Below are 17,636 nucleotides of genomic sequence, written 5' to 3' on the forward strand. Positions count from 1 at the left end.
ACACCCCAAATTCTAGACCCAAACGAACTAGATCCTCAGAAGGTGAGACACCCCGCCCTGATTGTAAACAAACAAAAATGGCTAGTACAGACAGTCTTGAAAGCTCGATCAAACTACTAGTTGATAGTGTGAAAGAAATAAAAGAAGGACAAGATAGTATGAAGAGAATGTTTGAATCCAAAATTGATAGACTTAGAAATGATGTTTTGACCACAATAGATGAAAAAATGAAAGCATTAAAAACTGATATTGATTTAGATATAGCAAGAGAATCAACACGAATAGACGAGTTAGTTAATACAGTTCAGATTCTTTCTTCACGATTTAATAACATTGAAATAAATCCAGATAATTTAATTGCCCAAGGCCCAAACCCGTCGTTTAATGATCAAAACAATCCGTTAAACAATAATGAAGTAACGGTGATAGTTAAAAATCTACCGCATATGGACGAAGAGAATTTAACGGATAAAATGAACGAAGTAATATGTAAATTGGGTGAAGATGTATCATCTAGTGTTAAGATAGCCGCAATAACGCGCCTAAAGCAAAGGATACCAAGTAAACCAGGACTTGTGAAAGTCAGTCTCCAAAACGCACAACAAAAAATAAAGATACTACGAAACAAGCACAAGCTGAAAAACGACGATCATTTTAATAACATTTTCATTCAAAGTGCAAAATCTAGAGTTGAAAGGTTATTGGAAACAAACACGCGTATGATACTTCGAGAACTCCCACAGGGGAACGCATACCGAATGACGGGAAACGGGCGTATACTGCGAAAAAGAAATGAGGAAACGAATGACAACGGCGGCAACCCAACAGAAAATATGGAAGCTCAAAACTCGCAAGGCGGCGCGCACAGATAGGATACAACCCGACGCAATGGTGTTATTAAAGTCGGACATTTCAACGCTTGCGGATGGACACAGAACAACAGTTTATTGCGAAAAAACATTGTTTGTAGCATCGATGCTGACATTTTTAGTGTATGAGAAACACACCTTAAATCAACTGACAATTTACAAGTAGACGGGTATACATGGAAAGGATTAAACAGACATTGCATTCATCGAAATGCTCCAAAAGGTTCGGGTGGAGTCGGACTCCTGATAAAACAATGGATATTGAACGATTATAACTGCGAACTGATTGACGGTAGCTTTGAAGGAATATTTTGTGTTCGTTTTACATCAAAATCTACAAATTTTACCTTTACGGTACTTTCATGTTATTTACCGCCTGAAACCTCCATTTGGGGCAGAGATTCACAAGGTTTTTTTGCTCAGGTTCTAACAAATATGTATGACCAATCTGAGAGCGATATGATTATTCTATGCGGTGATTTCAATTCTCGAATAGGAAACCTAAAAGACTACTCTGAATTTGATTGTATTCCTACTAGAAATGTAATAGATAAAACTAAAAATCAACATGGGAAATCTTTCATAGAATTTTTAAATGAGTCGAAAATGTGTGTTTTGAACGGAAGGTATGACCCTGTACATGATGACTTCACTTGTGTTTCCGGTAGAGGAAAATCAGTAGTGGACTATATTTGCGTTCCGCATGACGCTCTAAAACTGATAAAGTCATTTCAAGTTATTACTGCACGATCAATAGTTGAAAATTTTAATCTTTTTGAGTTTCTTGGAGAAAGAAGTAAAGTTCCTGATCATTCCGTTATATTAACAGAATTCAAAACCTACGAGGAAGCTAACGAATCATACCAAGTTACGAGTTCTCTGCCAAAACGATACAAATTAAACTCAATACCAAATGATTTTCTAGCGTCGGACATGCGTAAAACCGCTTTGCAAACTTTGATATTCAGAATAGAAACCACAAGAGAAAATCAGACTAATATGGATAATATATATTCCGATTTGTGTAATATTATCATTGACGAAATGAACGCTAAAATTCCAGTTCTCGACACTAGTAGAAAGACAAGTAAACGTTTTAAAGTGGGAAAACCTTATTGGAATGAACATCTTGGCTCACTGTGGCATTCAATGCGTAATAAAGAAAAAGGATTTCTTAAATTTAGAGGTAATTTGTCCGTTAAACGTAAACTCCGTAAAGAATTTCATACTGCCCAGAATATATTTGACCGCACTTTAAAGCGATGTTAACGACAATTTAGACATTCATTTTGTGTTGAAGTTGAAAACATGACAACATCGAACCCTAATAAGTTTTGGGAAAAAATTAAAAAAATCGGACCTCGTAAAACCCAGAGAATCCCGATGGAGGTATACGGCGAAGATGGAACGATTCTCACGGATGATGAAACTATATTGAATAAATGGAAAACGGATACGGATAATGCCGCTTCAAATTTCGACGATGAATTTTATAGGCAAGTTTCAACACACAAATCGTCATTAGAGGACAAAATGCTTGACCCGCTTTATAATGAAAATCAAGAAATAAATACAACTATAACCATCGAAGAAGTTAGACGGCTTGTGTACAAAACAAAAAACGGCAAAAGTTGTGGTATAGATAGTATTCCATACGAAGTACTGAAGTATGAACCTATAGTGGCCGTGATTCATTCCTTGTTCCAACTGATTTTTGAAACCAGTATAATTCCGTCTGTTTGGAGACAAGCTATACTTTGTCCAATTCTAAAAGACAAATCTTCCGATCCACGTGTACCTCTCAATTACGGAGGAATTAGTTTACTTACTTGTATATCAAAACTGTACAGTGCATTCATAAACAGTCGATTATCATCATATTTAGAGTCCAACGATATTTTAGCAGACGAACAAAACGGTTTTCGCTCCGATCGATCGTGTGAGGACCATGTATTTACTCTTAATGCTGTATCGAGAAACCTGAAGACTTCATTTGCAACCTTTATTGATCTTAAGAAAGCGTTCGATTTTGTTGACCGTGATTTGCTGTTATATAAGCTTTTGTTAAATAACATTGATGGGAAAATTTACAATTCGATTAAAAACATTTACCTTAGTACTTCTGCTTGTGTTCGTGTGAACAACAAACTTTCACAGTGGTTTGTATGTAGTTCTGGTGTTAAACAAGGGGATAATTTATCCCCGACGTTATTTTCAATTTTTATCAACGATCTAGTAGAGGAAGTAAACAGTCTCGGACTTGGTGTAAATATTGGCGACTCAACGCTTTCGTTACTTTTATATGCGGACGACATAGTCTTGTTGGCATCATCCGAAACTGACATGCAATGCATGCTTGATAAAGTCCATGAGTGGTGCAAGCGATGGCGTGTTTTGATAAATACAGAAAAATCAAAAGTTATGCATTTCCGTCCGTCTCGATCTAAAAGAAGTGAATTCCAGTTCAAAATCGGTGACAATCTACTTGAAATAACTGACACATACAAATACCTCGGTGTAACTTTTCACGACCTAAAGGACTTTAAAGACAATGCAAATAGACTATCAGAAGCTGGAGGTAGAGCGTTAGGAGGAGTTATCTCCAAGATTCATCTTCTAAAAGACTTCGGAATTAAAACTTTTGAGAAACTTTTTACTTCTTGTGTAGTACCAGTGCTTGACTACAGCTCTTCGATCTGGGGATACAAAGACTTTGCTTGCTTGAATCAAATCCAGAACAAAGCAATTCGTTATTTTCTTGGCGTCCATAAATTTGCACCGACATTTGCAATTAACGGTGAAGTTGGTTGGGTGAACTCAAAGGAACGACGATGGTGCAATATGATAAGGTATTGGAACAAGCTTATATCAATGGACGACACTCGTATATGTAAACGCGTCTTCAATTGGGACTACGAAATTTGCATGAACAATTGGTCATCCGAAGTGAAAAACATTATGTCAGTTATAGGACTAGAGAACAATTTTATTACAAAAAACACTTGCGATTCACTGATGTGTGAAACATTGCTCAAAGATAAATGCTCCGCAGATTGGCAGAAAGGTTTAACAAACTTTCCGAAACTATGAACATACAGGCTCATAAAATCTTAATACTGCTGTGAACAATACATTGAACTTAATCTTAACCGTACTGAAAGATCCATAATAGCGCAACTCAGGTGTGGCATTCTTCCACTCAGGTTAGAAACTGGTCGTTTTGTAGGTGAAGACGAATGTGACCGTTTATGTAAAATGTGTAGCGATAACTGTGTGGAAAACGAATTTCATTTCCTTATCAACTGTAACTTTTATAACAATCTGCGACTGCAACATTTCTCTCAAATAGACAATTTATGTATACTTTCAAATGAAGAACAGTTTAAATATTTACTATGTCAAAACCCGAGAAAAACTGCTAAATATCTATTGGAAGCTTTCAATAAGAGAAAAAACTTTTTATATGAACATTTTCGATAACATTTTATTTATTTTTGTTCGTCGTACCATTGAAATCTATGTTTAAAGTGACTTATAGACCCAAAGGGTCGGGTGTTCTAATTATTGTTTTTATATATCATTGTATTATAAATTTTGTGAAACATGTCACTATAATAAATAATTTACTTACTTACTTATACAATTGATACTATCCGTTAATTATGTATGTGAATAGTTGCCATTTATGTAGACAAAATTCATTGACAACTTATACAAATGTTAACAGGTAATATTTGGTACGAAACAAAACATCGGACTTCATATTTAATTGGAAACTCTTTTATGATAGAGTATATCAACATTTATACAAAAAATCTGCACGTGTCATGTCAGAACTCCGACATATCGAGGAAAAACAAAACAAAACAAAATTGTTCATATCAGATGATAGGTGGTCATTAATATCACTATTATCAACTGATTTTTATGAAATGGAAACTTGGAATTTCCGAAATAAAATCTCTTTTTAATCTTTCCTAAGTAGATAATCTTAAAACTGTCAACTTGATGGTCTACATAATTGTAATTTGCTTACTGATGCTTGTAAAAGACTATTTACTGTTACGTGTTAAGATCACAAAGCCTCTGAAGCATTTCAGATAGAATAGTTATTGTTACGGGTTAAGATCGCAAGGTCCACACATGGAATAGTTACTGTTACGGGTTAAGATCGCAAGGTCTACATATAGAATAGTTACTGTTACGGGTTAAGATCACAAGGTCCACACATAGAATAGTTACTGTTACGGGTTAAGATCGCAAGGTCTACATATAGAATAGGTACTGTAACGGGTTAAGATCACAAGGTCCACATATAGAATAGTTACTGTTACGGGTTAAGATCGCAAAGTCTCTGAAGCATTTTAAATAGAACAGTTATTTTTACGGTTTGAGATCGTAAGGTCTACATATAGAATAGTTACTGTTACGGATTGCATGAGATCACAAGGTCCACATATAGAATAGTTATTGTTACGGGTTAAGATCACAAGGTCCACACATGGAATAGTTACTGTTACGGGTTAAGATCGAAAGGTCTACATATAGAATAGTTACTGTTACGGGTTAAGATCGCAGGGTCTACATATATAATAGTTATTGTTACGGGTTAAGATCGCAAGGTCTACATATAGAATAGTGACTGTTACGGGTTAATATCACAATGTCTACATATAGAATAGTTACTGTTACGGGTTAAGCTCACAAGGTCTACATATATAATAGTTACTGTTACGGGTTAAGATCGCAAGGTCTATATATAGAATAGTTACTGTTACGGGTTAAGATCGCAAGGTCTACATATAGAATAGTTACTGTTACGGGTTAAGATCGCAAGGTCTATATAAAGAATAGTTACTGTTACGGGTTAAGCTCACAAGGTCTACATATAGAATAGTTACTGTTACGGGTTAAGATCACAAGGTCCACTCATGGAATAGTTACTGTTACGGGTTAAGATCACAAGGTCCACACATGGAATAGTTACTGTTACGGGTTAAGATCGCAAGGTCTATATATAGAATAGTTACTGTTACGGGTTAGGATCGCAAGGTCTACATATAGAATAGTTTCTGTTACGGGTTAAGATGGAAAGGTCTACATATAGAATAGTTACTGTTACGGGTTAAGATCACAAGGTCCACATATAGAATAGTTACTGTTACGGGTTAAGATCACAAGGTCCACATATAGAATAGTTACTGTTACGGGTTAAGATCGCAAAGACTCTGAAGCATTTTAAATAGAACAGTTATTTTTACGGGTTGAGATCGCAAGGTCTACATATAAAATAGTTACTGTTACGGGTTAAGATCACAAGGTCCACACATGGAATAGTTACTGTTACGGGTTAAGATCGCAAGGTATACATATAGAATAGTTACTGTAACGGGTTAAGATCACAAGGTCCACATATAGAATAGTTACTGTTACGGGTTAAGATCGCAAAGACTCTGAAGCATTTTAAATAGAACAGTTATTTTTACGGGTTGAGATCGCAAGGTCTACATATAGAATAGTTACTGTTACGGGTTAAGATCACAAGGTCCACACATGGAATAGTTACTGTTACGGGTAAAGATCGCAAGGTCTATATAAAGAATAGTTACTGTTACGGGTTAAGATCGCAAGGTCTACATATAGAATAGTTACTGTTACGGGTTAAGATCACAAGGTCAACACATGGAATAGTTACTGTTACGGGTTAAGATCGCAAGGTCTACATATAGAATAGTTACTGTTACGGGTTAAGATCACAAGGTCCACACATGGAATAGTTACTGTTACGGGTTAAGATCACAAGGTCCACACATGGAATAGTTACTGTTACGGGTTAAGATCACAAGGTCCACACATGGAATAGTTACTGTTACGGGTTAAGATCGCAAGGTCCACATATAGAATAGTTTCTGTTACGGGTTAAGATCGCAAGGTCTCTGACGCATCTGGCCACCTTCACGTATCCATTTGTTACCAACTGAAACATACATAAAACATAGTCATTCATTCGAGTCTATATTTTTTTGTTAAGTTTCTACGTGTAATTGAATTACAAATTGATATTTAGAAAAATAATCTACGAATCAGGATTAGGTAAAAAAAGAAGTAAACTTTTCCCCATATTTGAATTATTCAAAATATGTTGCTTATGATAAAAGTAAAGTTAAGGCTTCAAAAAATGCAACACGAAATAATTTAATATAATACAATTAAATCTTTAACAGACATTAAACAATATTTTGTTTTTAAATTTTATCTAAATTAAATGATAGTTTAATATTGTATTAATATTTTTAGTATTGAGTTTATGCCATATTTGTTGTTTTTATTACGTTTTAGGACGATGTAACCTTTCGGACTATCCTTAGACACCTAATTGTATATCCTTACTTTAGGACCAAATTTAGGACACATCTTATTTAAGGAGACTTTCGTTAACCCGAATTAGGACTTAGACGTGTCCTAAGACCATCCTAATACATGTCTTAGTCCTAGGACAGTTTCGTTGACATGGCCCCAGAGCGTTATGGGAATAAGTTGTTTAAAGGATATTATATGGCCATACATCTACGTCATAAGGTCTCATGTTGATAGTTGTGTCATTAGAAATCATAACATGTCGCCTTTCTTTTTTATTATTTAAACAATATATCTATAATTTCCTTCCGTGTAAACGAATACGAGGAAATCATTTTCCAGCATTCATATCATATTTCGTGAGAATCATTTACTAGTACTTGATTATGATTTGCTTACTCCATTTAGAACCAATAACAACAGGACATCCTGCGTGTAATACTCTTTGGTCATTTTCTCCACTTGGAAGTAAGTTATACCAGAAAGCAGCCGAGCCCTAGAAATAAAAAGATTGACTTACCTCACATGATATTACTATGTTTAGTTCACTGACTTTATTTTAGAAATGTTAACGTTTGTTTTCAAAGTTTCATTAGTATAAACACCTTAACTGGTTGTAAGTGGATGGTCGTAACGTAAAGTTACGGTTAGCCTAACTCTAGAGATAAATTCTTTTCAAATTTTCGTTGTATCAAAGAGTTGTCAAGAGCTATGGTTACAGTGCAGTTGCTGTTGTCTTGATATACGAAGAGCATGAGTTCGAATCCTGGCGAGGGAAGAAATGAAAAAAATGCTTTCGCAAATTTGCAGATTTTGCATTGTTGTGCTAATATTTAGAGAAGTTATATATTTTTATATTATCAGATTATAGTACATGGCATTTTTCATATCGCATGTATTATCAGCCCTAGGTTCAATATCAGCCAAAGATCCGCATGACTCGAGGGATGATATTGACCGAGGGCTGATAATACATGAGATATAAAAAAAAATACATGTTATGATCTTTTTATTATATTCTTCAACAATTGAGAAAAATAACAGATTCATGTATATTTATCCTTTTACGTGGTTCTCAATAGCGTTTCAAAGATTGAAAAGTTCACGGACGTCAGACCCCAGATTTAATACATTCGATATGAAATCTTTTTATCATAAGAAGGAGAAAAATATTTTAATATAGATGAATCAACAATATACATAATTAACACTGTTTGGAAAAGTCAACTTTTTAGAAGTAACTTTCTAAATTATGTTTGAAACTTTAAAAAAATGCATTTATTTAATATTGTCTTTTATTATTTTACACACAATGTTACTTTCCAGTATCAATTTTTTTTGTATACTACTTAATGTTGTTGTAATGTTTTTCACTGAAAACGTACCTTTGATTTGTATTTTCCGGAATTTGCTGAGTAGCACCAGAATGCCATGCAATAACGTTACGGAAAATTATGTGGAAACAATCGAAGCATGTGATAAACTTTTCATATCACCCCGCTAAGCACCAATTCGAAAAACATTAAGTTTACGTTAATTCGGTGTTATTATCATACAGTAAAAATCATATGTTTTTTAGTCTAAGTATATGATAAATAATAAATGTACAAAATAAGATATTGCTCTGTATTAAATATTTATATTTATTCAGGTCGATGTTTGAAAAAAGTTCTATCACTTCAGGCACTCAAACATAAGTTAAATGATCTGGTGTACTGTACTGAAAAAAACTGTAGCTATTTACAAACAAAACCAAGAACAGTTTGAGAGAGAATGGAATAGCTGACACTTTCGGTGTTTATACTGAGAACAATCACACAAATACATGAGACTTTTGTTTTTTAAATTTGCTTATTTCACCTAAAAATCTGACTTTTTACTTTCCATCTTTCTTGAATCAGATATCATATAGGCAGTAATATATAGAGCAAACCGCGGATGACCAAATCTTTTTGTTCTTGCTTTCAAACTTTTTTTTTTTTTTTTTTTTTTGACAAACTTTTTACTTTTTTCTTTTATTTTTCTCTATCAAATGTGTTTTTCTTCTTCAAAATGTTACTATAGAAATAAAACAAAACATAGACAAATTCGTTTGCAGCAGAAAACTCAAATTGTTCTCAAGAATTAGTTATTGTAAGAATTGTTAAAATCAATTTGATTATAATTATCTGACATTGTATTATCTGCATTGTAAAGAATAATTTATATACCTTTGTATATTATTATGATTATGCATTACGTGTATTGATAAAATAAAATTAATAAAAAAAATATACTTCGACTAAATAATATAAGATTTTTACTATATGATAATTGCATTTAATTAACGTTAATTCCATATTTTTCGAATTGGTGCTTAGCGGGCTGATATGAAAAGTTTATCATATGCCTTTCCGTAACGTTATCACATGGCACCCCGGTGATACTCGGTATCCAGGAAAATACACCTGAATGCTACGTTTAGTAGAAAAAATTACAAAGTAGGGTACAAAAAAAAACAATTATTTGGATACTTATTAAAAGGTTTTTCTTCTTTGTGGAGTCATATCATAGAAAGATTTCATATCGAATGTACTAAATTTGGGGTCCGACGTCCGTGAACTTTTCACTCTTTGAACTTCTATTTGGGAACCAGGTAAAAGGATCAATATATGAATCTGATATTTTTCTCCATAATTGAAGCATATCATAAAAAGATCATAACATGTCATTTTTCATATCGCATGTTTTATCATGCCATGCGGCTCTGATGATATTGAATCTAGGGCTGATAATACATGCGAAAGGAAATATGCCATGTAATAATCTAATAATATCGCATATTTGTTACGAACACGTCGTATATGCAATTTGCATAGGTAATAACCTCAAAATTGCCCGGGGCAAAAAAGAGGTTATTGGTTATTGTGCCCTAGTTTCAAATGACGTCACGTCATTTCATCCTTAACGACACTTTTGTGATAAAATATTTAAGATTTTTTTTAATAATAATTACTTGGGCTTACCTATATGAATACTTGGATTATCATATAATCCTTAAGATTTACAAGACAAGAAAGAACAAATACTTTACTAAAGTCTCACCACATGTTACATATAAAATATACAGCTTTTTAAAACACAAGTTAACATGGATGCTATAAGAAAAATGACGTTACAAGCAAAAGCTTTGTTTTGTATCAAAATTATGGCTAAACGTAATATAAAGTTACCATGAATGATTGGCTTACCTTTTTAACAGGAACTCTAGCATTTAAACTTGGAAATACTGTGGCGCCACCTACTTTAACGTCATTTAACTGAAAACATGTAAAACAATATATAATATACACATTTATGTAAAACAATATATAATATACACATTTATGTTAAACAATATATAATATACACATTTTTCACAAAAAATGAAGATATTACAAATAATCAAAGCTGGTATACAAACAAGATCCATATAAACAAAAAAGCATTATAAACAGTATCAACAGGTCGAATTAACAAGAAAAGACGATTTTAGAGTACTCGCAGTTACTGACAGCTAGTTAAAAGCCAAAACCAATTAATAGTAAAAAATAATGCATCAGAGACTAAAATCGACTTAAACACATCACAGGGATTTAGTATTTTAACGTCATTAATAGTCAAAGAAGACATGACTTGTGCAATGCCAAAACTAAATGTATCGACAGGTAGTAGTATAGTGAAGAGCGACTTCTATAGAAATAAAAGTTAACGTGTCTGTGTCTCTATACATCTCGCCTCAAAAGATAATGAAATTACGTTATGTTTTTATTTGCTAATGACAAAATCAATATTAGTGCCAATGTGAACTATATTCAGAGATCTAATTACAATATTGGTACGATAACCCTTACTTATAAGTTTGTTTAAAGGTTCGACGAGTTTACAAGGATCACATAGTGATTTCCTCGCTTTAAGTACAATATTACCATAAAATTTAGGATGTGAAATACCATTTTTAAAAGGCTTTCTACAGGTATAGCCAAATTTACTAATCAAATCTTTGTATCTATGAAAGAATTTAGTAAAAGTTTTAAGTAATTTATGGTATCAAAATCCCTGACACAACAATTTACCAGTGATACATTGATTACGTTCGTTAAAATCTATGATATCAGAACACACGGGCAAACCGAACGAGTTGCGATATATAAACACCGTATGATGGAGCCAAAGGCACATCGATGTCTAAAAAAGGAAAATTAACAATAGGAAATGAAAAATCGTCTCTTTTGGTGTAAATTTTAGTGTGAAGTTTCCCGTTTGAAATTGAAATGTCTAAATCTAGAAAAGGACAACTGCTGCTGTTTATGTTAGATTTAGTTAAAATATGTTCGTTTGTGTAAATTTCTGAAGTATATTTAGAGAACTCTGGATTATTCAACGAAAAAATATCATCCAGATAACGGTAGGTATTTTTGAATGTATCAACCTAGGTTGAAGGTATCAATACCTACTACCTGACGATACACTTAATCGCCGAAACGTACATAAATGTTATCAAGCAGAAAGTTTAAAGCTTCAATCATATCGTCACATTTCCAGTAAGTGTATCTAGCATACTTTCCTTTTTCGTAAAAGAAAAAGGACTAAACGAGTTACAGCAAATAAAATTACAATGAGATTTTTCGAAATAGATATAGGAAGATGTGGTGTGAGTGCCAATGAGACAACTCTCCATCAAAATAACAATTTAAAAAGTAAACCATTATAGGTTTAAGTACGGCCTTCAACACGGAGCCTTGGCTCACACCGAACAACAAGCTATAAAGGGCCCCAAATTTACTAGTGTAAAACCATTCAAACGGGAAAACCAACGGTCTAATCTAAATAAACAAAACGAGAAACGAGAAACACGTATATATTACATAAACAAACGACAACTACTGTACATCAGATTCCTGACTTAGGACAGGTGCAAACATTTGCAGCGGGATTAAACGTTTTAATGGATCCAAACCTTCTCCCTTTTTCTGAAACAATAGCATAACATCACAAGATAGAAAAACATACGATAAAATATCAATTGGCAGACTTAACTCAATCAAAAAACGTATGATTACACAATGAACGAATAAATTTGATCTGCGATATCTGAAAGACCATTTTATCAAATACAAAAACTTTTTCTTTATAAGATTGTGTGGAAGTGTAGTGTACAGAGTAGAAAAATCATAACTGTCAACAGATTTGTAAGGACCATTGAAAGCATGTATTTTATCTAAAACCTCTAAAGAATTTTTAACACTCCAAAAATAATAAATACCATTATTTTCATAAGCTTTATTACAAAAGTTAATAACCAGTTCTTTGATAGAAGTAAGGGAGGTGGTTAGAAGCACTGATAGATTAGTAGTAGAACACTTACTCGAAGCGGAGATGAAACGGAATTTAAATGTTTTTTTGTGTAATTTCGGTAACCAGTACATGGTAGGGACTTTCAAATGTTCGGAAGATGCTTTAAGCTGGGCAGTGGCAGTGGTATGCTTGTTAACGATTTGACTCTCTGTGGTGGGCACTGACCTGAATGTAGAGGATTTGACCATGCTAATTTCGTTTTGAAGAACTTTCGTGTAGTATATGCGTCACACCACCACTACAATATTTGCTGCCTTTTCTGCCGGTACGAACACAAACCGCTCTGCGAGTACCTTGAGTTTGTTTTTTGATTCTAGAAATGGGTATATCATGGTTTTATATTATTAATTTCAGAATTGTTTTCTAAATGAGATATTCGAATATCAACAGTATTCATAATTTTATTCAAATAACTCTCTAAAGTTTTTTTATCGGATTTTTCACGTTTGCACCAATTTTTACAATAGGCAGACAGAGCGTCTTTAATGACCTGACGACACTGTTTCCAATCTATTGTAGATGGAGGACGGTATTTCGGTCCTTTCTTTAGAAAAGTTATGACTTCACGGTCATCGACTATGTTGAGGTCTCCTGTGATAACATGACCATAGGGAACATATTTAAAACTAGATGTTTCACAATCTCAAGTGGAAGGAACATTATTTTCTATATTGACGTCTGTTGTAATTGACGTATAATTGAAAATCAAATTTCTGCTCGTTTTTTTATAAGAATACGAAATAATGGGTTGTTCTATATTATCAAAATATGGAGTTATTAAGCTATAGACAGAAGAGTCATTGAATATGCTAGACAAATTAATAAAATCAATACCTCTATTTATATATTTTAATTTGAGAAAATGTCGTTTATGATTTTCAGGTTTATCAATAATAGGAAAAAGCCTGTGATGACAAAAGGCTGTAATAATACGGGTGTATTCATAAAATGGGCTAAAAAAAGAAATTTTATCACACTCCAGAAAAATAGCATATAATTTACTTATAGGTATCTGACCCAGTTTGCATAATACTTGATGTCTGCCATTATTTTTTGTTATAGATATCAGTTCAGCAAGTGTATAAGTTTGACCATTTTGGGTTAAATCAAATTGAATGTTTAATTTCTAGTATCGGACGTAAAAAAATGAATATTACCTTATTGAACTACCTCATATTTCAACATGGTGTCTATAGTTTGTAAAAACTTACATAGAACATCCAGGTCGCTATTCTGTCACCAGTTCCTATCAACTCCAGTGGGTCATTTTTATTTGGCGGACCCCATAAAGGTTTTTCCTGAAATAAGTATAGGCTGATCACGGTACTCTTTTAAATATTATAAGCAGAAAGAATTTACAATCAATGAATTACAGACTCCTGACTTGGAACAGACACACGAATAACCATTGCGGGGCTAAACATGATTGCAGGCGCCCAACCCTTCCATAACCCAGGATAGTAATGTCACAGCACAAGATAAGAACAAAACAAAAACCCTCCGGGTCGTACACCATTGTCTCTCACCCTGTCTATTATTTTCGCATAGCCAATGTTTACAACATTATGTTATAAATAACATGGGGAGTCATATGAATTTTCCTTCAATAATTTATAAGGGTCACAGAAAAATGAAAGACATATTAATTAAAACAAATTTCGTGAAAAAAGGATTTTTATATCTTAAGCCGTTGAAGTCATATTTATCTAAGAAGAATCTTAGATCACAACGCCATAGAATATAAGTGTTTTGTCTTACACAGGCAAATTTTGCTCACGTGAATTTCACGTGAATCTCATTTCACATGAATTTCACATAAATTTCATGTGAATTTCACATAAATTTCATGTGAAATTTACGTGAATTTCACGTGATATTTACGTGAACAAAATTTGTCGGGTATGGTGTATTTGAGGTGCATGAAATTTTGTGAATTGACAGTATCTTTTGCCCCCTTTGCTCCAAGCGCAGAAACATGAGGTGTTTTTCTTTATATGTCTGTATAATAGAATTTGGTCAAATCTCACACAAATGATGTAATTTTTTTCATCAAGTTGCAATTGGGTTTATTGAGCCCGAATTTATATTCTAAACTTATCTGTTAACTTAAAATATACTTTATTTACATATATCGTACCGCGTATTAGTGATTTTGGGGATCAAACACATGTATGCGAGTAGATATTATATACCACTTATGTTTTAAGGTCTACGCTTTCCAGACGTATGTTTTAACCTAACAATACTCTTGAAACACATGTTGTTACAATGCAGTATCACATAGTAATTAGAAGACATGTTAGAATGCCAATCACCTCATGTTTGTAACACGTCGATATCTTACTTGCATGTGCTCAATTTCTTCAGAACACTCACATACTTCTAGATTTTCTATGAAATGGAAACATTTTTGAATGTAACGCTGGTTCACAATTTATGGAGAAATCTTTGATGCGAATAATAAATGATTTGTTTGTTCTGCAATTGACGAATACATGTGCGGTTGTAATTATTAGTATTATATACTGTTTTGCAAAGATGCCTACCTTGACATTCTAATTTTTTTTAACGCCAACTATCCCTATTTATTACATATTGAGAATGAATTTCCATTACTATGTTTTCCCGAGATTTTTCGATACTTTTTTTTAAACAAAAATCTTGTACCTAAAAGTAGACAAATAAATATTTCTTTGGTCCCAACACTGGGAATGGGAACAGTAACGTTCTCACCAACTTGTTGAACAAGGTGCAAACTTTAGTTGCTTCGGGTAACTATCTTGTTTCCTGCTTAATTTAACAAGTTTGATCCATTTGCATGACGTTCTGTTGTATGCATTCTGACGGATACAAATGCCTAAACAGATCTGTGTTGATGATCAGAAAATAATAAATTATACGTTGCATCATATTCTAGCTCTCAGTAAATTTCGGCTAAATCAGTTCAGATAAATCGATAGCATTACATTTATTGAAGAATTATATTCTATTCAACTTACAAATGCATCATGGTGTGGGTGATACATTCCTCCTATTCCATAATTAACTATTTGATAAGCTTCTGTATTGCTGAAACGTGGCGAGGACTTTGTGGCTAAGCCTGTAAGTAAGCCAACTCTGTGGGTCGTTTTTTCAACTATTCCAGGTCCATCATACAACCAGGCTCTGAAATAAGATTAAAAAAAATCCAATTTTATAGCAATTGTCAGTCAATCATACTTATCAAACTCAAAAAGATATCAGAACTCCTATACGAGAATCAGTAAATGTTATAAAAGGAGTTTACGTAAATATCAAGCCTATCAAGAAATAATTATATCGTCAATTATTTGAACTGAGAGCAATTACGTGAGTTTTTATTTACATACTAAAATTAAAAACGACACATGCTACAATGCTAAGGAATAAAAACCAAATAAAACTACAGATTAAATAGACAAATTATTTAAGTTCCGAAAACAAACCCGTTAGATTCTTTTACACCTTATACAACTATAAAATAAACAATTCAGATAAAAAAAATAGGCCTTCTTTTACTTGAAGGGATCCTTTACTTCAGAGTTAAGATTAATTCGTGGTTATGGTTAGATTAGGGGATGTGTTAGGGGATGTGTTAGGCTAGGGTTAGTTTAAACATATTTATTTATAGTGGATTGGGAAACAAGTTTTGCAACTTATATTAATCCCTCTCCACTTTGCGGGTGCGAGTGCTGCCTTGTAGCGGCATATTAGCCTACTCTTTTTCGAAATCTACAAGGGTGTCTTTAACGTGTAAGAGATGTGGCTCTCTCTTAACACGGGTCAGCCATTTATCGTCCCCGTCCGACGGACTATCATCGTTTCCTCAAGACCATAATCGCAAATGGTGTCAAGGGAGAGCCGAAAATTGAGTTCCTGAAATTTTCATCCCAAACGGGAATCGAACCAGGAACCTTTGTGTTAGTAGTCCGATGCACTAACCACTACACCACGGCTCTCATTTAGTGTTATAACTGGTGTAAGGTTTGGGGTTAAACATAGTTTAGTATAGTTCTTTAGTAGTCAACACTTTTTGTGCTGACATGAATTATATGGTTATATTTATAAATTAACTGTTTACAAAATTTAGAATTTTTGAAATACTAAGGCTTTTCTACCTTAGGCATAGATTACCTAAGCTGGATTTGGCAAAATTTTAAGGAATTTTGGTCCTCAATGTTCTTTAACCTCGTACTTTATTTGGCCCTTTTATTAACGTTTTTGGATTCGAGCGTCACTGATGAGTCTTTTGTAGACGAAACGCGCGTCTGGCATATATACACAATTTAGTCCTGGTATCTATGATGAGTGTATTTACGGGTTGGTACCCTTCAAGTAAAAGAAGGCTTAAAAATAAAACGCTGTTGATTATCAACTTCGTACTTTATTTGCCTTTTAAACATTTTTTTATTCGATTGTCACTGATGAGTCTTTTGTAGACGAAACGCGCATCTGGCGTATATACTAGTATATAAAATTGTAATCCTGGTATCTATGATGAGTTTATTTACAACCACTGGGTCGATGCCACTACTGGTGGAGATTTATTTTCCTGAGGGTATACCCAGCCCAGTAGTCAGCACTTTTGTGTTAACTTAAGTTACCATTGATATGTTCATAATTATAAATCAACTGTTGACAAAATTTCTAATTTTTGAAATACTAAAACTGTTCCACTTCAGGAATAGATTACCGTATCTGTATTTGGCAAAACTTTAGGAATTTTTGGTCCTCAATGCTCTTCAACTTTGAACTTTATTTAGCCCTTTGAACTTTTTTGGATTAGAGCTTCACTGATGAGTCTTTTGTCTGGCGTTTATATAACGTTTTTAATCATGGTTTCTATGATGAGTTTATTTACTTAATTGTTATAAAAAGAACTTCATGGTAATTCTGCTAGTTTTGATAGAAACATAGTAATAACTAAGCCGCAGCTAATGACATGATTCATGTTGAAATCAATACACATGTAGCCATATAATGCCCTCATAAGAACTAAATGACGTGTACACGTCA

The 17,636-nt window shown here is 33.4% G+C and overlaps 1 protein-coding gene across 1 annotated transcript in view; it reads right to left on the bottom strand.

Annotated features, from left to right (window-relative positions):
* Positions 1-3,998: 3,998 nt before the first annotated feature.
* The window catches only part of LOC134690098 (prolyl 4-hydroxylase subunit alpha-1-like), a 52,698-nt gene continuing 39,060 nt past the window's right edge, over positions 3,999-17,636 (bottom strand). Inside the window, exons 8-12 of the mRNA XM_063550070.1 lie at positions 15,602-15,767; positions 13,814-13,900; positions 10,457-10,525; positions 7,626-7,722; positions 3,999-6,846 (exon numbers count right to left, since the gene is read on the bottom strand). Of these exons, the coding sequence (XP_063406140.1) occupies positions 6,782-6,846; positions 7,626-7,722; positions 10,457-10,525; positions 13,814-13,900; positions 15,602-15,767 (484 nt within the window). The 3' untranslated portion in view covers positions 3,999-6,781. The remainder of the gene's footprint in view (positions 6,847-7,625; positions 7,723-10,456; positions 10,526-13,813; positions 13,901-15,601; positions 15,768-17,636) is intronic.

Source organism: Mytilus trossulus, chromosome 11 (genome assembly GCF_036588685.1).
Source record: "Mytilus trossulus isolate FHL-02 chromosome 11, PNRI_Mtr1.1.1.hap1, whole genome shotgun sequence".
Classification (NCBI taxonomy): Eukaryota; Metazoa; Mollusca; class Bivalvia; order Mytilida; family Mytilidae; genus Mytilus; species Mytilus trossulus.